This window comes from Parus major, chromosome 3, assembly GCF_001522545.3.
Source record: "Parus major isolate Abel chromosome 3, Parus_major1.1, whole genome shotgun sequence".
Classification (NCBI taxonomy): Eukaryota; Metazoa; Chordata; class Aves; order Passeriformes; family Paridae; genus Parus; species Parus major.
The window spans coordinates 33236408-33253703 of NC_031770.1; the positions used below are offsets into that span (position 1 = coordinate 33236408).

A 17296-nucleotide genomic window follows, 5' to 3' on the forward strand; every position below is an offset into this window, starting at 1 on the left:
ACTTCCTGGTGGTTATACACAGCCTTCTGGGGAGTTTCACAATACTTAGTATTCATTGTTTGGTTTTGTTTTTTTTAGTAGTATCTATTAGTTAGCAACGTGATTAATACCATGCCTTTTCCAACAATTTTAGCATCTCAGAGTCCATCATCTATGCTGGGGAGACGTTTTGGAGAAACACTGTTACTAATATTAAATGACTGACATGTGCTTAATCTTCTCAGATTGACTGATGAAAGGACCAATAGTATTAGAATTGGAGGTGTGGGGGAGGAAGCAGAAAGGGGCTGTAACCAGTGATTGATTTCTGATTTTTTTATAGTCTGCTATAATAATGCATTGAAATAATTAAAATTTACTATTAATAATCATTATTACTGCAAAAAGCATTATTTTAAAAAGCACGGATGAATAATAACATGAAACTACTCTGATAACTAATAAACTTTTTAAATTCTGCTTCGTATGTTTACTTTTCATTAAATTTAGGGATTGTTTCGACTATGTTGTTTTGATTCAGTCAACATTTATTTCTATCTGGTTTTCATATACAAAGGCATCAGGATGCCAGAAAATAAACTGTTAACGGAGAATTAACTTCTTTGGCACGCTTTCATACTTATCTTCCAAATTAAAGAAAATGAAATGGGCAGAAGCAGAGTGTAGATTACCTCCTTTTTGTCAAAAATGGTGGGAATTTGAAAATTAATAATAAAAAAGGGAACAGATGCAGTAACATGCCAGAGGGAGATTAATGTGGAGAGTAAAATCTGTGAGCAACAAAACTGAAGCAAACTGAATCAGTGGGAGGTGGTTGTACAATCAAAATCAGGATAAAAGAGAAATTACAAACAACCCTGCACTTGTCAAAGTAGTAGTAATGAAATCCTGACTCTGCCAGCAGCGAGAACCTGTGTTAGCACTTTGGGGTAAGGCCGGGAGCCGGGTGCCAGGTAGGAGGGCAGCGCGAGGCTGCTGGGCGGCAGCCATCGCGTGTGGAACAGATGGCGGGGAAAGCTGGCCGGGGAGGGGCTCCTTCGCAGAGCTAATCAGACAGTAACGGATGGGGCAGCTGGGAGGACTGACCACCGCCAGGCGAGCGGCGGGGTAGCCGCAGCCGTGCGCGATGTGTACAGTGGTGTGCCCGCCGGCCGCAGGCGACACCTTCCAAGGTCTTCTCGGTGCCGCGGCCGCGCAAAGTTGTGAGGCGGGCGGGGACGGGCCTGGGCCGGCACCGCGGCCCTCGGCGGCCTTCGCGGCCTCGAGCGCGGCCCGCCGGCGGCATCGCGGCCCCTCCTAACTCAGAAATGCGGGGCTTTGCTCTCGGCCCGGCCCCGTGATAAGGTTATGTGGGTTTGTATTTTAGCGTAGTGGTACAGCGAACGGAGAATGTGGCGAGTGGCAGAAACGCGAAAGCACGTGGGTCCGGGGACTGATCCAGGAAACCGATAAAGAAGCTTTGCTCCCGTTGAAAGACGAGAGAGCTGTAGGTCGGCACCTTCCCACAGGGCTGGGCCCCTCCAATGAATTGAACCAGTTTTCTGATGTTTTATTTTTGCTCGGAGGAGGCACTTCCCTACTCGTAAATGAGAGCTTGAGAGGAATGACTGGAGGTCCGAGCCTTCTGATCCTGAGTCACATGAATAATTTGACTCACGTAAGAAGTAAAGATCAATAGGATTTCTTTTGCAAGTAAGAGGTAGTCATGTGTGAGAGGATTACGAGGTCATGCCCCTTGTTGATGACTGTCAGCTTGAAAGACAAATGAAAACAAAATTTTTTTAGAGGAAAGGGGGAAATAAAATCCTGAAGTGGAGCAAGGGAGATCTTACCTATTACTACCTGATTTTGTTTGATCAGGGTATGTGATACTTTTCTGGACAATATTAAGAAAAAAACCCTACATGTCCTGCGTCTGCTTTTTGAACGTGTATGTATCTTGTCTGCAGAAGGTCTATACCTTGGCTCAGTTACCCATTTTGAGCAGGGAGGGGAGGAAACATTACAGGGATTTGAAATAGGTAGTATAGCATAGCCATATGCTATTTATGGAGCAGTTTCTGCAATAAATCTAATTCGGTGCTGTCAAAAAAAATTAGACTTATTTGCTGTAGCAGCACTTTAGTAAATTATTGTGGTAGCTTTGAAAGTTGTCATTCACACTGCTTTACTTGAAACCGAATCTTGCAGAGCTTTTTTTTGTTAGCCCTTCCTTTTCCCCTGAGCAACTCTGTGAAAATCTGAGTTCTTTGTCCTGCAGCTGTAGAAACTGCAAATATTTCCACTACTGAAAGGAAGGGCTTGCTTAAGGTAGTTGAAAAAGGAGGTGGAAGAAAGAATAGCGTGGATTGTTAACAATCATATGAATGTATATGTGGAAAAAATCAATAAAGGTGGTGGGGGATAGATTTCTCCCTTGCCTACAGGTTTTCATAGTGCAGCTGAAATTGTTTATCTGATTATACAGCATGTAGATAAATTAGCTTCTCTGCGTTATTATAGAAGGTAAAATATTTTACCTGCCACGATAAGACCATATGCTGCTTTATGAAGACTGATACTGAGTGATTTGAAATAAATCGGTTCTGTCGTCTTCTGGCAGTGCGTTGTAAAATTTTCAAAGCTGATACACTTTGTGTCAAGATAACACACAATTATTTAAATATCATTCTCTTTAATATTTTAAACATATTTAAGTGATTGTACAAACATATAAAGGGCATTGATAAATTTTATAAGGGAAGGAAAGAAACTATAAGTGAAGGAGTAAAGAACAAATATAAAATCATGTTAATTTTGAACATTAAAATGTTTATAAATTATTATTATTTTTTAATTAGTTTTAACATTGTTAACAACTGTACTTACTGTTCTACAATAAATATTTCCTAAGGAAAAGATAATAATACATTTTCAGGTTTTATTATTAGATTCATCTAAATTTTTCTTCACGGCATTTAAACTGCAACTGGTCACATCAATGATCACATCAGGTTGCTGAGGCAGCCAAATTGCTGCTGCATGTAGAGTGTGGTTCAGGAGCAGTGACAATACTTAAAGTGCTTTGGAGCGAGTGGTGAATTCAGATGGAAACACTGAAGAGACTAACTGCTGTAGAAAACAAACATCTTTATGAGGTCTTTGTTTTGAGCAGTTATTATTCAGCACTAACTGTAATAAGTTTATGAGTGTGTATCAAATATTTACTTTGGTCTCATTCAAATTAGGTTTTTTATTTGTGTGACTAATGACAACAGGATAATGATTTATTTTTTTGAACCAAAGAAGTCTTTCAGATACATGTATTCAAGGCTGCTGGATTTTTTGCTGAATTTGCTACTGGAAAAAATGGTTCTGATTTTTATCATTATTTCTGACTTGCTCTAAAGCTTTTCTCTCAAGTACGAAAGCTTGTTTTTACAAGAAGTTAAAATATACTTTTTCTGTCAGCGCTTGGTATTTCTGAACTTCAACAATTTTAAAAGCTGTCTTGTGCTTTCAGAAGTATATTCAAAGTTGTTTATTTTGTGCAGTCACAGTGGTTGTTGATTTGTGGGTATTTTTTCTTTGCTGCGCAAAAGTCTGCTCCTGAAGTTCTTGCCTAGAAAAAAAATTCAACAGAGACCTCAAATGGTCCTCAGCTGGAGACTTTATCCAACCTTACTTTGAAGAGCATCAGCCTGTAGGTTGCCATTGTTGGAGAAAGTAGCTGGTGGATGGAGGGAAGAAGGAAAAAAAAAAAATCACCTGAGCACGCCAGGCTTGGCCGCCTGGCTGCTCTCCTTCCTCAGCCCTTGCACAGTGCCCTTGTGCCAGTGATTGGTCAGGAGAGGCTGAGCTGGGTCTTCAGCGAGCAGATGAGCTGCTGTCGGCTACTTGACAGGGCTGAACTCCTCGCCCTGGCTGTGCTGGCAGCGTGGCAAGGTTAATAGTGTGCTGCTCTTGGTTGCCCCTGTGGGTTTGGTGGTTTGCATGTCAAACTATAATTTTGTAGAAATAGGAGCAGCTCTTCTCGATTAGCTTCTCCTTGTTGGTCAGTTGGCTTCTACAGGTTTTAAATCACTGGAGAGTTAAAGTGTCTCTGTAGTCAGGTGGGACACTGCTGCATAATCTTTTTTTACCAGGGTTCCTCTTCTATTTCCAGTGCATCTGTTCACCTGCATCTAGTTTCCTATGGAAGAGGATCATAGCATAAGAAAATACTTCCTTGCAAATGCAGGGACTAATCCCCATATAAGGGATAGATCAGTATTAAGTTTTTATTCAGCTAAACTTACGCAGTATTTGTCAATGCAATTTTCATTGAAGTCAAATACAGGCCAAACATAAGTGTAAATGCATTTCTGCTAATGAGATTGGATTACCTCCTGGACTTGATCCCAGAAAGCTTTACTTTAAATTCATTTTTGGTAAAAGGGTAATAAAATGGGTGGTTCATTATAATTGCTTACAAAACTTCAAATATGCTTTTTTTTTTTTGTATTTTATTTAATCTTGGTGAAAGGTTCTTTTTTTTAAAAGGATACCAAGGTATGCAGTGAAATTGAAGATATTTCTTATTTTAGAAGAATAAGACTGTCAAGGACATTAGTTAACAATTCAGGTACTTTTGGTTATCAGAGTATATTCCTGAAAAGAAATATGGACGCAGGAATTGCTAAAAATAATGTATCCTGTTGACAATAAGAGTTTAGTTTCAGCCCTGACAAAGAATCTTTAAAATATGCCTCATTGTGGAAGGCATTATTCTAACAAGGTGTTGAATATGTGTGTTTTACAAGGCTTGAAAACAAGAAAAAATATTAAGAATTTTTTTCTTTAAATAGTGTTGGATTTGAAACATCAGTAGGTAAGGCAAAAAAAAAGCTGGAAATTAAATAATTTTAAATGAGTGCTGTGGGCCACATCAAGGTTTTACTGTAAACTTATTTAACTATTCCAATTTTGTCTTTATATTTTTAGGCAATAGCTCTGTTACAGTGTTACAGAGTCAAAAGCCTTCATTTATTATTTTATTTGTAGTATTTTTATGAGCCTTTTCACTTGCTCTGCAAAGTCTTTCTCAGACTGTGCTAGCCCTAGCAAAAAAGAACAGATACATTTATTTGAAAAAAAACACATTAGCTGTTGGAGTTAACAAATAATGATTAAAAGCTATTCTTTTGCTTCTTACTATTTCTCCTATACCCCAAATTGATCTTCACAAATACAGGACTGTAAAAGAACTTCATCTGCTGCTGGTTAGCAGAAGTGGATTTAAATCTACACCGACAGTTCATTTGACAATGACCTTGAGGGGCTTTGCTTCTTGAAGAAGAAAGCAGAAGCTTGCGGTAAACAAAGTTCACTTCTGACAGATGGATTGAATGACAGAAAGGTTGCGAGTGCCAGAATAGCCCTGGCAGAGGAGGAAATGTTCAGTGGAATCCAACAGGAGAGGAGGTGTGAACAGGTGCAGGGTTGCTGACGGAAGGGGAACCAGATGGAAGGAGCCAGAGCCAGTTTATTTAAAGGAAAAGGCAGAAAACACTGAAAGGCTGTGCGATCAGTGGCTAAAAGTGTGCATGGAAGAAGGTAAAAATTCACAAAGCAAAACTGCACAGTGGGATATCTAGCACTTAGCATAATGGTAGTAATTTGTGAGTTTCGTTTTAAAGTTGCTATTGAAATATGTTATTCCCTTACTCTTGACAGCATAAAGAAGAGATTTATAACCTGTCCAAAAACAACAAAACAAAACAAACCCCAAAAAACAACAACAAAAAAACCCCAACAAAACCACCACCAAAAGCCTCAACTGTTAAACTGCCTGTCCATTATTTCTAATATTGCAGGCAGTTACAATCAGCATAATATAAAAATTATGCCACAGATAAACAAACGAATAAAAGGCACATGAGTCTGCATTTTTATTTTTTTAACTCACCTGTTTGTTTCTAGCTCTTGTGGCATGTGGGCAGATGAGCATAGTTTTCATTAGGATGTTTTTGTAAGATCTAGAGCAAATCAACGACAGTCAAGTACAGTGTAATGTTAGCACAGCATTTCTCATCTTTTTTTGCTTTTGGTCATAAGTCTGTCAGTTTGCTGGAACGTGTGGTAACTTGCTGTAGGATAGGGTAGAAATCTAGCTTACCCTAGATCAAATTCCCTGAAAATCAAATATTGTCTTTCAAATTGTCATCCTGAAGAATGCTTTGTTCTGTCAAATGGTTCTGCTTCTTTCCAAGCTGTTCTTGTGAGGCAGGAAAAAAACATTCCTCAACTTCTTCTTGACTTCAGCAATGGCTGGGGATCATTATCAACTTCCACATGTAAGGCCTGTGGCACCTTAACTGCAGCTTGTGTGTCTGTACCTAGTGTGTATGAAAAATGCAGGTGAGTGTTGAGCAGTTACTCACAGGGCATCTGTGATCTACTGGATCGTTCAGCTGTGCTGAGCTGATCCGGATCAGGTGTGAGCACACAGGCACTTTCGTTTTTAATTAGCTAGAGCATGCAGTGCTGTGTTTATGCTGACTTTATGCCAGCTGCAAGAAGGACAGATGATACCTGATTCAGCATAAAGCTTGCTGGTACAAAGTTAACGTACCAAAAACATTGGGTTTTTGAACAAATTTAAATTGGCAGAGTGAGTTCATAGCAGATCAGGTCTCTGCATCATTTAGCTGCATCATTTTTTGATTCAATGTTAGGAGCCTGATGGTTGGATTTACTGTATTAACAAGCTGAGCCTTGGAGTACAGAGTCACAGTTATTCGAACCTAGTCTATTCTGTACTGAAAAGGCAAGTCCCTGGAGTGGCAATATATGGTTATGTCTGGCCACATGTTGCCAGGCCCTTGCTTTTGCTGACACTGGAAGACAGGCACGTGTGTGATCAGATTATTCAAGGAGTTATTCAGACTGAAAAAGAAAAATTTCTTGAAGAATAGGTTGTGTGAGTTCTCATTGCAAGAGGAGGAAAAGAAGGACCACACCTCTTGTACTGACATTGTCTGCCTTAAATGTGTCCTGAAGCTGCATTGTAAGAGGCTGCTGATGCCAAATTCAAGAATCATTATAAATCAAGAATATTACTCCTTTATTTTAAATATAGGGAAAATAATTTGTGATACAAAACACATACCTATAAAAATCTTGTCTATTAAGCAATTATTTCAACATACAGTCATTTGTAAAAGCAGCTTGTAGAACAAAGAATAGTCTAGAAAAACGTGTGCAATATTGGAAGTGCTCAGGCTACCTACTAAGACTTCACAAAAATTACCTCTCCCCATGCAGCTTCTACTCTGTATTTAATTGTGAGTTTCTGTAGGGACTTAGGGGCCAAATAGTTCACAATCTGATGGTAACAGTCATGAGAGAATGGATATTTACTTACAAGCTACATATCTTGATGGCAAAGCTTATAAATGTGCCAGAAAAATCAGATTTTGATTCCAAGTCAGTATATATGACCTTATATGAGATGCTAATTACTGTTAGAGGCACTTTTTTCTTCTCTAACATCGAAGTAGAAGGAAGCTAATTATAATATTTGGCTGTGACTTGACACAGAGGACTGTGGAGATTGAGGAGAATTTATTGAGGAACTGGTCGTTTTCTGGATGTATCTTGAATATTATAATGCCAAAAGAGTAAAGTCATGTTATAGGCTAGGTGTTTGCAAAGTCTTACTGTTATGCTGAATGTAAAGTAAGAAATCCAGTCCTTTCGTTTTGTTCAGTGACCTTGAAGATAGAGGTAGAGATGTAGAAGTTAACTATGTTCAAGGTTCTTTATTTCATAGAAACTTCCATAGGAGTAACACTCTGTGTCTGTCTGTTGCTGTGCTCCTACAGCTTTTCATCTGTCTCATGCCCATTAATGTCTCCAGATAGCTGAAATAACTTTCAAGTAGATTCAAGTATGGAAAGCAGGAGTAGGAATTTTTTTCCCATGCAGTCATTACAGTATATGTATAGTTTTTCCTGATACCTCAGTAGGGCTTAAAGAGCAAAGTGGAAATTTTAGACTGTAGTGTTTCATTGTTTCTGTAGACTTCTTGTTACTATATAAAGTGGAAATACATATAGGAGTTATAAAGCAGTTCGGGTGGTGTGGCTGCATTCTAAATAAAGAGATACAGGGAAAAAAAAATCAGTGGGTACAAGAAAGTTATGTGCACTGATTTCTGTTTCAGCAAAATTTAATTTCTTAGAAAAAATAGAAAATAGTGTAGCAGATTGATATTATTTGATTTCTGGGAATGGGGACACAGGTGACAAGTTACCTGCATTTCCGGGAAAATTATTTCAAGCCAATTTGTCAGCTAACCATAGTTAGTCTCTTGATGGGGTTGGAAATCTGTACAGAGCTTAATTTTTCTTTTTTTTGCTCCCTGAAAGTGTTTCTTTTTATTTGAAGTGTTTTTATGAAATAGTAGTAACAGCCTGGAAGAGTTGTTTTTTCCAGCCTTTCATCTCAAGTAGGGTAGTGAAGTTTCATTCCATTTCATTAACATACTTTAAATGTATTTCTACTTTCAAGTTATTTTTGCAGCACCTACTAGCTTCCTCGATCTATATTTAAAGAACTGGATCAATTTGAATGCTGATTTTTTTTACCCCTTGACCTTTACATAACTTTTCTAATTGCTTGTAATGCTTCTCCTGGTTGTGAGGAGAAAGCTCTGACATTTCATTATTTTAGGAAACTCTGTATTTCTCAGCTAAGAAAAGAAACAAGATTTAAGTTTTGTTAGTTTGGTTGGGGTTTTTTTGAGCTTCAGTTCTCATGAATAGGCCTACATGTATCCTGAGAAATGATGTCGTCCTGCACCAATTAATTTAATAGTTGGGTTTCTTCAAAATTTGACCATGCAAATATAGATTTTACTGAAGCTCACCAAACACAGTGTGCTGGCTGGGGCAGTTTCCAGAAACTTGAGCTTTCTGCTGAGAAGACCTGGCAGCCAACTCCAGAATCAGCATCCAGTCAGCTCCCAGAAACTGACAAAAAGAGCAACTCAGTGGGTAATTCCCTCAATGGGATACAGGAAGGGCAATTTTTCAGCTCCTTGGAAAGGTTTAAAGAAATGACCTGATCATGGTACTTTTAAAAGATATTTCTACATAATTCTTGAGGAAGCATATACTCATACATCTTTTTTTTATTTATTTTTTGCCATAAGAACATTCGTATCATGCCATTCTTTTGCCTTGTAAAAGCACTAAGAGCCATAAAATCCAATCCAGTGTGGATTTACACAAGCACTGAAAAAATAAAAACCTTTATTAGAAAGATTCAGATGGCAAAAGAAATCTACAGTGTTTAATAAGAGGAAACCACTAAGCTCTGTCCAGCTAAGTCCTCATTCAGAGCAGCCATAGGTATTAACAAGGTCCTATTAGATGAAAATTCATAGGCCTTAGAAAGGAAGATAACCGAAACAGTCAGTGCTAAACAAAAGGTTGCTAGAAGCCTGATTTAAAGGAAGGGGAGAAAACTTGTGACCCCGAGCCTTTTTATTGAATTGATCCAAACATATGAGCAAGGTGCATGCCCTAGAGCTCTGTTAATTTAGAAGGTTTGGAAAGCAGTAATTTTGAATCATAGCTACATTTAAAACCAGCATGTACCTGTTTACCTGCAGAATTACAGCTCTTAATGTGTTGCATTTTCTTAAATGCTTTAAAATACTAAGATTGGATAGCATACGATAAAAGTCAGTAGACACATTCTCCATTGTAAATAGCTGAATGGGGTACTGCATTGTTGTTAAATTGAAAGGCTGATCTGAAAGGAGTTACAGAAGTTTTACATTAATAGAGTGAATTATTAAAGACTATTCCTGGGGAGAGTGACTTCTTGGTAAATTGGGTTTTTTTCCCATGTTTGTAGACCAACCTTTAGACTTGTCTGCTAACCTGAAAAATAAAGAATATGCCCTTATTCTTCTGTGTATGACATACATACAAAGATATATAAAAAATAGAGGGGGAAGAAGTTTGTGAAGTATGATCTTATTCTGTGTACCTTCTCTTAGGACCCTTATTATTGTGAGTTTTGAATAGTGTCTGGTAATAAAGTTAGAGATAGCAAAACATTTTCTCGTGTTTCCCCATAGAGAATAAGTCAGGTATTGTGACATCGTGTTTCAGCTTTTATACTTTTTTTCTTTTTATCATGAATGTGCACTTTGTTTGGCTTTTTCTCCTCCTATAGCCTGAGAGAAGAGCAAGGATATGCTCTGATTTTCCATTCTTCTTTGATTCTTGTAGCTGAAATAGTAAGATTAAATAGTCTATGAGAAAGTGATTCAGAGACCTGCTTATAATGGACAGTCCACTAGACCTGTATTGTGGGAAGTTTGCAAAGTAGACTGCATAAAATACTGCAGAGCCTTTGTACCCAAAGTCATTTGGTCTTTAGGGCTCCTAATACATGTAGTCTTTCAAGCCCTACTTTCAAGTGTTTTAATTGTTTTGAGTGACTTCATGCCAGATTTTACTAAAGATACTGGGAATAAAATGCTTGGGTAACTCCTCAAAACTTTTCTAGTCTGGTAGAGAATCTTCTGCTATACTTTTATTTTCAAAAATACTGGGAGAGAAAGCTCATTTCCTCTGAAAGAGCTAAGGGAGCCTTCATCTTTCGTCCTTTCTCTCTTCTGAAGTAATTTGTTGTGCAGTGCCTCACAGTGCTGGCCCACTTGACTATGTGTTATCTAGGAAAGATGCCTGTTCTTGACCACTGAGGCAGGTGGTAGAAGCATTAGTGTTAGACTTGACTGGTCCTCCTGCTGCCCAAGTCTGAGTGTGGGTGCAGAGTTCTGCAACTGGTCATCATTTAGACAAGTCTTGTTAGTTGGGAAGCTCAAGCATTTGGAACACTAAATGCAGCTACTCCTTAATAATTCATGAAGTTCAGGTTAAACCAAGTATATATGAAAGCTCACATGCTTTAGAGGTATATTTATAATTATAATCAGTATGAAATGAAGATGTCAAAAATAATGCTATGATAACCTCTTGTGTATCAATGAACTGAGATAGTTGCTAGAGCATTTTAATTTGTCTAATTAAGTTCATAGTCCTTACTAATGGATCCATTAGCTTTTTTTAAAATGCCACATATTTATCTTGTGGAAAAATCAAATAGTCAATATAGAAAGCATGGTTGCTTCAAATTGTAGTTGCTTTGCCAGAAGGTTTGCTGGCAACCTCCAGTCAGAGGCCTGATTCTACATTAAGAATCATCCTGCTTTTTTATTTTTGTATTTTTACTGTTACCAAACTGAGAAGACTCCTTCAGAAATACAAACTACTGAACTGTGTAGTGAAATTCAAAGTTTTATCAACCTAAGTTCTGTTTCTTTCTAGTCAAAAATAGATGAACTTTTAGTTATGTCAAATATGACTTTTATGTCACTAGTCTTTACATACTTCCTTTTCTTTTATTGCAGAACCCTTTGGCAGAGAGTGGACTTCTCTTGTAAATAGATCTGTGATCTAGTTTTTGTTTGTTAGTGAGGAAGGTATTTTGATTTGGGGGGTTATTTTGGTTTGGGGTTTTATTTCGTTTTTTTTATTAAATTTGATTACTCAAATTCAGTCAGCATACTTTTATGTTAGCTTTGAGATCAAAGTGAATTTTCACTTCAGTTGCAGCAAGGATTTTTTTAAATTTGCCAGAGAGACAATTTTCTTCTTCCTGTACTATAAGCTACAGTTCACAGTGCCTTTTGTTTTGTCAAGAACATTAGAAAGGCATAACTTTCATGCACTACAAACCAATTTCAAGTTCATTGAAATATGCAAACCAGTTAACTATGGCTCTTGACAGCCACAGTGCAGGCTTAAAACAGGCATTTAGAACTAAAATCACTGTGGAAAACCTGTACTTCAGAACAGGGCTCAAGAGGAGCTTGAGCATTCTCCACAATTGAGTCTTTGGTTGCTTCTGACTTTATCGCACAGAAGTGAAAGTTTCCATGAGTTCAATGTATCTGCTTTAGTAAAACAGAGTAGTTTTGTGACCAATCAGATGTGCGTTTTAGTGTGTTTAGTGCCTTGTATTCAGTAAAACTAATGTTTGAATTCAAGTAGAGAACAGGCTGGTGCACTTTAACCACTCATCTCCTATTTTTGACCTCTATAGATGAAGTTTTTAAAAGTTCTGGAACAATTAATCTTTAGCTGTCATTTCTGATTCAGATATTACTTGTGTCATCAAAATTAGTCAGTTGTAGCTTTGCTTTACATTGTCCCTGTGCTTTCCATTAGTGAATATAATAAATTCTGAAGTTTTTGTAGGAGGAGACATTTGATGTCTTCACACTAATGGTGGAGAGACTAAGGACTGTTTCCTTCTCTCTACAGTCCATAGATTTTCTTTTCCTCTGAATTGTCAAAGAATTGATTTAAGAAATTGCAATTGAACAGACTGTGTCAAAGTTTCTAGAACTCCTGCAGTATTTGTTGGTTGTAGCAGGAAAGTTACCACTAGATCCTGAAATCTCTTGAGCTGCCTTCTGCATGTTTTATACTTCCTTTTTTCTTCTCCGTATGTGTGTTGGGAAATTTTCTGTTGGAGGGCAGGAAGATTGAATTTAGAGAGCAGGTTCAGCTCAAGGTGTGGATGAAGGACTTGCCACTCCATTTAGACAGACTTGGCTCCAGGATATTTTTTTTCACTCCTGAGCAGTTGTAAGCACCTCAGATACTTTTCTGTGTGGCATTGGATATGTTTTAATTCGAAAATTTTCTAAATTCTAAGAAGCTGTTTTTCTGTGTAAGAATTACCTGTGTTTTCCTAGTTTTACAGCTGAGCATTTATTCACTGTATAAATTCATCTTCAACTACCCCATACACACTTCAGTCATAAGGTACTCACCATACATCTATGGTTTCTGAGCTCCTCCTAGCTTGCTCTATGCAGTATGTGGCACAGGTGAATGGCTCTTTTGGATAGGTCCCCTACACAGGAGAGTGTTTCTGGTGGCAGTAGATTCTCCATTTATTTTGAACTTGCTGGTTAACATTTGTCAGGAGGGGCCCTATCAATGAGGAATGGACCTTCACAGGTTTGCCTTGGTAGTGTAGCTTGCTGCATGCTGAAGGTTACCCCCAGCAGAAAGACAGCCAGCCAGCTGTGTACCAGATGACTGCACAGCACCCAACTGCACACAGCCATCTCACATGAGAACTATTAAATAAAATACTGTGCTACTGACACTTTCTTTAGCTGAAAGTGCCAGAGAAATGTGAGAGATGCTGGTGGCTTGTTTTTCCTTTAGTTTTTTGAGCAATCCGGTGCTTATAACAACTTTCTGAAGATAAAAGAAAATTGTAAAATGAAGGGGTTTGCACAGACTGGTTTCCAGCTAATATGGGAAAAATATTCTTAGTAATACTTTCCATATTCGAAGCTTGCACTGAAAAAATAATGGGAGCATCACTCTTTAGGATAGCCCCAATATGATTACAAAGCAATTCTGAGAGTGATGTGATAAAGTGCCGTTCAATATATGAAATTTCCTTTTAAAATGTGCTTTGTTTCCTTAACGCTCTAATATTTTTGCTATCTAAACATATTTGCTGTCTTACCTCAGAAGAAACTGCCTGCGGTTTCCAAGGGAGTTTTGCCTAAGGTAGGGCCTGAAACATCAGGACCAGGAATTAGTGTAATGTGACCCACCATTTGTATTGCTTTGGGGTAAATTTGAGAGAGAAGATTTAACATTGTGTGTGTCATGCTGTGATATTGCAATATCTCGGATGGGTTATTAGGCACCAATCCAAAGGTTAAGTGCAGCAACCACATGAGATGTGGCTTTATCCTTACATGATCTGTGCCTGTGTTCTGTTTTGTAGTCCTCTGAAATAGGTAATATCCCTAGAATAAAACATGTTTATAAGACTTTTTTAAAGCCTATCTCAACCTATAAAATGTCATTTCAGTAGAAATGTGTTTCCTCATGTCATTTGAAATCTAGAAATCAATCCTTGTATGTGTGAACTCACTGACGTTTTAAATGTGGATCCCAATGTTCACCAGATAAATATTCACGACCTTTGGGAAAGTTTAGATCTGAATTTGCAGTGCGGGATCTTTTCTAATTTATATGCATGTATCTTTTTGGGGTTTTATTTTCCATGCTCTTTTTGCTTGGCTTGCATTAAATAAAATGCTTCAATGGAGTGTGGTAGTCTAGCATTTGTTTTGCCTCAGGAGTGGATTGCCCCATCTTGCATATCTGGTCAAGTAAATTGCTCTCTTGCCTGCATACTTTAATAATAGTGCTGGGCTTTAGAGCTTCCTGTACAACCCCCCAGCGAGCAAAACCACAAGGGGCTGGGCCTGTGTGGTGCTAGCAGTCTACTCTATTGTAATAGATGCATTCATCTCCTATTTACATAAATTAATAGTTAAAACTTGTTTGGTTGCTTGAGAAAACTCATTAAGCTTTCAGAGTAGCTGTATCACGAGCACTGTGAAATTGCTCCCATTGACTTATCTCCTGCTGATTCATTGGGAACCAGTCCATCTCAGGGTCAGATCCCTAAGCTTCATTGCAGAATTAAACAAATAGCATTTAAAAGAAAATGCAAATAATATGTTCAGTGCAAAGTGAATTCTGGTAAGCTTCCTTATAAAAAAGAGTCATGTTTAAATTATTTTAAAATAAAATCCTATTTTTGTCTGCAGGGCCAATTTTCTCTCAGGAAATAGATCATACTTTTAATCCATTTTCTACTAGTAACTGGAGAATGTTTGACATTGTAAGAGAAAGGTCAGTTTGTATAACCTGAAGTGGGAGGACAATGTTTAATGTGAAAAGCTTGGCCAGATTTTTGTTATTGTTATTTGAATGTTCTGCTTTACCCTTTTAATTTATCCTCTTCAGTATATGATTTCTACTTTTCTTTATTTCCTATTTGGTTTTTTTATAGATTGGAGAAAGAGAGCATTCAGCACAGCATTAGCAATGAAGCAAAGGCCCGAGCCCTTCAGGCCCAGCAAAGAGAGCAGGAGCTGACACAGAAGATGCAGCAAATGGAGGCCCAGCATGAGAAAACTGGTAGGTGGTAGGGAAAGATTAGAGCCTGGGCACTCACTCACAAGCCAGGCCCACGCCTTACTGTGAAATGACATCAGGAACACCTGTAACCTTTGGCTGGCCGAAGGGAGCAGATGCTAACTACACCGGAGATTCCGAATTACATATTAGTTAGCGTTTAAAAGAGAAAATGGAAAGTATTGCCCACTGTCTGTTGATTTCAGAGTGCTGCTCTCACATCTGCTGCACCATCTGGATTATGAGTTTATTTACCTGTGTTCAAGAAACGTAAAGCTGAGAGAGACCACAACAAAGTAGAAAAACAAAGGGCTTGTTTTTGGCTGGATTTTCAGGCACACATGTTATATAAAGAAAATAGCATCAGAAGCTCTGCGGGAAATGCTCTGAGCTTACAGTTAAAGTCTCCTGAATAGCATTGAACAGTTCCCACAGTACACACATTATAGCTACTCTAAAAGCTTAATGAGTTTGCTTCGGCATCCAAACTGGAGAAAAGCTTTAGCCATTAATCGGTTCTTAATTCACTGTCGCAGCTGGATGTAATTCACTGGCTCCAAATTGATATGTTCCTTTATTTAATCTTTGCAGCCTCAAACATTTTTAGCATTACCATGTGCACCTCCCCCCTATCCTCAATCGAGAAGAAAGATGTTTAATCCCTTGTGTATTTCAGGTTCTTATAATATGAGACTTCATTGCATTGACTTAGCCCATCAATAACATCTAACTTTAATCTTGAAGTAAAATGGCTTTTCCAAAGAAACAAAAATGTGCCTTTTGCATTATGAAGTACTATGGCAACAATATTAATAGAGGTCCATATTACAAATAAACAAAAAAAAAAAAAAAAGAAAAGGAATTTTCAAGAGGTGAAATCTGTAATCCATGAGCATGGAAAGGAGGAGGAGCTTCAGCTGTTAAAGAACGTGATATACTTATGTGTTTAACAAAATACCATATTTACCCACTAGTCATGCAATACTTTCAGGAAAACTGTCTAACATATATTAATTATAAGGAGTGGTGGATGATACGTAAGGTAGCAGGCATGTTTATATCTGCTGTTCAATTTTCCATCTTTTTTGGTATTATCACAGTACTAGAGGACCTCACCATGTGTTCAGGGAGTGCAAACAGCTACATTATGGCTGCTGCTGTCTACAATATAGGAGAAGAAAAGAAGCTCTCAGAATAATTTTTTCTTCCTTTAGCCAGCACATCTGCATATGACTATGTGTAATTTTGCACAAGAGAAATGTAATTTACCCTCCTGATGCATAAATTGTCCCAGTATACAACAATGAAACAATATTATGTCTGGGTCTGTTTTTATCTGTCTCTAGTAGGATTAGAGGGAATTGAAAATTATAGTAATTTATAATGTATATAAAGAAAACCTTGTTTATTATGACCCTACACACATACAAGGAATTTGGGTGAGAGTGGTCATGCTTTCACTGATTTTAAAAACAGAAATCAAGAAACATCATTTTGCAGTATTTTCCTTTTGAAATAATAAAGATACCTGGATTCTAGGTCATGAGTTTAGGTGCAGTCCAAACTGATAGTAGCTGAAAATGACTTTACAAAATGGTTTCATTTCAACTGTCCCTGGGCAATAAGTCTAAATCCTGTCATTTAAGAACAAAAAATTACACTTTTCATGGTAAGCTCAGGACACAGTAAATAAAAGAACTGCTGTTTTAAGGAGATACTGAAATGAGTCTACAGTGCGAGCATTTGGGTTGCTGGTATATCCTCTGCACCAGTTGAGGAAGCAAGTCTGCTAAAACATGGCTTGCCAATTTTATTCCTCCTAGAAATGTCAGTGAACTTCTAGCTAAAAAGCAAGCCCACCAGATTAGATATCTAGTCTTCACAGTGATGCTTCTCTTACAAGACCAGATTCAGTGGCAACATTGCTTTAACACTTCAGCTAATTCTGACATAGAGCCTTAATTTGGTAAGTGATGATGTCCAAGTAGCTGAAGTTTAAAAAACATTTCAAAACTAGAATGAACTATAAGAAAGAAATTAGGAATATATAAAATTGCTTCTATGTTATCTATAAATTTCTATAGTTCTTATTTTATAGTATCATAATTTTATGGTTTCTAGTAGAAGAACTGGATTCATTGCTGACCTCCCAGAATACATTCATAGCAAAATTAAAGGAAGAATATTTTGTGTTGGCAAGAAAGTTGGAACAAATGTCAGAAAAATACAGG

General features: G+C 37.7%; 1 protein-coding gene across 6 annotated transcripts in view; it reads left to right on the forward strand.

Moving 5' to 3' along the window:
• SDCCAG8 (SHH signaling and ciliogenesis regulator SDCCAG8) overlaps positions 1 to 17296 on the forward strand; it is a 103752-nt gene that overhangs the window by 41633 nt on the left and 44823 nt on the right. For 4 of the 6 annotated variants that reach the window (XR_001520212.3, XR_001520214.3, XM_015620656.3 and 1 more), the window contains exons 14-15: positions 14941 to 15068; positions 17187 to 17295. The exons of 1 other annotated variant lie outside the window; for it this stretch is intronic. Coding sequence is in view for 3 of the 5 variants with exons in the window: in XM_015620656.3 (XP_015476142.1) it covers positions 14941 to 15068; positions 17187 to 17295 (237 nt within the window). In the remaining 2 variants the exon portion in view is untranslated. The remainder of the gene's footprint in view (positions 1 to 14940; positions 15069 to 17186; position 17296) is intronic. One more of the 6 variants, XM_015620657.3, reaches the window with a different exon arrangement.